This window comes from Drosophila virilis, chromosome 2 (genome assembly GCF_030788295.1).
Source record: "Drosophila virilis strain 15010-1051.87 chromosome 2, Dvir_AGI_RSII-ME, whole genome shotgun sequence".
Lineage (NCBI taxonomy): Eukaryota > Metazoa > Arthropoda > Insecta > Diptera > Drosophilidae > Drosophila > Drosophila virilis.
Window position 1 is genome coordinate 18,058,385 of NC_091544.1, and position 2,851 is coordinate 18,061,235.

At 45.8% G+C, this 2,851-nt stretch overlaps 1 protein-coding gene across 1 annotated transcript; it reads right to left on the reverse strand.

Moving 5' to 3' along the window:
• Positions 1 to 328: 328 nt before the first annotated feature.
• On the reverse strand, positions 329 to 1,089 carry E(spl)malpha-BFM (Enhancer of split malpha, Bearded family member). Its single transcript, XM_002053438.4, has one exon. It carries the CDS (start codon positions 999 to 1,001, stop codon positions 555 to 557), a length of 447 nt encoding a protein of 148 aa, XP_002053474.1. The 5' UTR covers positions 1,002 to 1,089; the 3' UTR covers positions 329 to 554.
• Between the last annotated feature and the right edge of the window lie 1,762 nt (positions 1,090 to 2,851).

Below are 2,851 nucleotides of genomic sequence, written 5' to 3' on the forward strand. Positions count from 1 at the left end.
CTCTATATCATCATGCCGCATAACTTCATTGACGTCACATGTCGAAGAAAACCGAAACTTTCCACAAAATGTGTCTAGAAACAGCGCATCGCATCCAAAAATATGTATCTTATCTGTCACGTAGACGAGTGACATTTTATGAGCAGAACATAAACAAAATCTCATATTGTAAACATGTTTACCAGCTACTCAATTGAATGGAATGCCAGACGTCATAACAATGCCTAAGATGCATAAAGGATTGTGCATAAGAATTTTTTAGGATCTGCTTTGATGATAAAACTGAAACCCAAAACCAAAACCAATTAGAAGCCAATATAATTTGAGTTTTTGATATCTTTTTTTGTATTTTGTAAAATATCGTTTTGTTATAGTAATTGTTTGTAAAGCTCTCATTTTCTATCACAATGTCTTAAGAACTAATGGAAGCGCTGGGATCGCTGAGTTGAGTTTGAGTTAAAATTAAGTACGGCTGCTGCTGCTGCCACTGCTATCACAATGTTGTATGCATTTAAAGCTTGTTGATGTTTGAGGATGGGGCTTGAGTATTGGACTTAAGCCTGCGCCCAACGATCCTGATACTGCATAAACGGATGCTGTTGGCTGGAGTAGCAGTAGGCGGGCTGCAGCAGATCAGCATCGATGCTGGCAACCGGCTGCAGATTTGTGGTCCAGAAGAAGGTGCCGGCCTCGGTGCGTGCAAAGCGTACGGGAACATAGATGTCCTCCTCGGTGTCAAGCTCTTGCTCTTGCACCAATTGGGCGAGCTTCTCGTTGGCGGCATTCTCGTCGATTTCGGCATAGTAGACCTCCTCGACCTCGGCATTGCGCAAATTGTCCACCGATTCGAGCGATTCCAATGAGTTCTGACGATGATGTTTCTGTTGTTGTTGCTTTTGCTGCTTCTTGAAGAGCGTCTTCAAGACTTGCTTAATGCTGTAGCTGTTCTTCATTTTGTTGTTGTTGTTGTCGTTGTTGCTGATGGCGACTTGTTGGCACATTTTTGAATTTGAAATGGAAAAGCGTGTGTGTGTGTGTGCTATGCTGGGTGTTGCTTGAAACGCTGACGATGTCAGAATGATTTTCCAACCGAAAGGCAACCGCTTTTATAGCTGTCTGAACGCTCCGCTCCGCTCCACTCCGCTCAGCGGCAGCGCAGCCAAACAAAATGCATTTCCTGTGGCCGCACACACACACTCACACACATAAAGGGAGAGAGACACAGTTAAGGAAACGCAGAAAGACCCTCCGACAGACACGCGTACGTGGTACGCACCTCACCCTCATTGAAAAACGGCCGTGGCAAGAGAGATAAGATGGTTGGTTAGCTGGTGAGCGAGCGAGAACCTGAAATTTGAAGCCGCTGCGAGGCTCTGGTAAGGGCAGCAGGTAGCCAGAGACGAGCCTGTTTCTCTGTATGTAGGAAGTCAGTAGTCGGGAATCGAGAGTGGAGCGAGTGAGCCGCTAAGGAAACGTAAATGTACCCCCGGTCCATACAGCTCTAAGGAAAAAAGAGAAGAAAAAAAGTGCAACTGTTCGGCTATACGAAGTGTGGGAAACAATTTTTCGGTACCCTAAAATGTTAAGGAAATGTATTCAAGTGGCTCCGGCATCGAACTGAATAACAACAGGCAGGTGTTCCTTCGTAAAATTTCTCACGACTCGAAGGAAGACAGGACTCGACGTGCACACATACTGAAAGCGGTGCCCAATATTTGTGCATGGGATCATACGGTTAAAAGGAGTGCAAATTGTTGTCCTAATGGGCAATCAACATAAAGGCCTTACCCAGGGGATACCAGAACCGAAATTGGGAAAAAAATAAATCCGGCATTCCCACGCATTGCCACAACATTCGTCCTGCATCGGTCCTGCTATTTATATTTGTATGGGCATTTCAAATCACTTGTTATGCCGTTTTTGATTTTCAACTTTCCCACACGGATTTTTTGTGGTGGAACTCGAACTCGAACTCGCACCCCAAACCTGAACCCTGCAGCAATAAATGTGGCTGCCACTTGTCTTCGATTTCAATATACATATATGCGCCCTTATTTGACGCTCACGCTCCCTTCTGAAATCTTATAGATATTTTAATTAATTTTTATTTTTCTTTGCGTGTGTGTGAAACACACTTAATGCACAGGGGGCAGAGGGACTATCTATAAGTTGAGTGCGACTCAAAAGTGTGTGTGAAGTGAGCTGGCATACGCTTGGGATTAATGTTCCAATAGGCGCGTATCTTGAAGATACTTTTTCTTTCTTATATTTAATGACATTAGATACCAACCAGGGGGGGGTTTTGCCTTGGCCTCTGTTTATGTTATCGTTGCAGCTAATGGATTCACTGTGTAAAATGCCTGGGCAGCCCTCCCGTCAAGACATGCTGACAATGTTTATCAGAGAGAAGAGTTGAGACTGAAGCGCCTGCATGTGTCATTTGCTGCTGGGGGGAAGACCATTGACAGCTTATACTTCAGCCCTTGGGGGTGCAGTTGGCTGTAAGCTCTTTCATATTGTGTTGGTCCGGTCTCAGGCCCATGTGGTAATATGATATGTGCACTTGAGTAACTGAAGCCTGCAGCGTTCTCAAGATAATGGGCAACGTGCCAAGTGCTCGCATGTGTGTATACACACAGCGCAAACAGTGCATCATAAAAGCGAGCCACAGCCACCATTCACGAACTGAGCTGACCGAAAGTTGTGGCTGTTCGCCAGGTCAGGCGGTGGGACGGGCAGTGTGTGGGGCGTGCCGGGTCTTTTATGTGATCTTAGCGAGTATGTGCTGGCATCCACAGCAGCCAGCAGACGCAGACGCAGCCTCGCTTTGGCGGATGGCAAACTGGTTTCC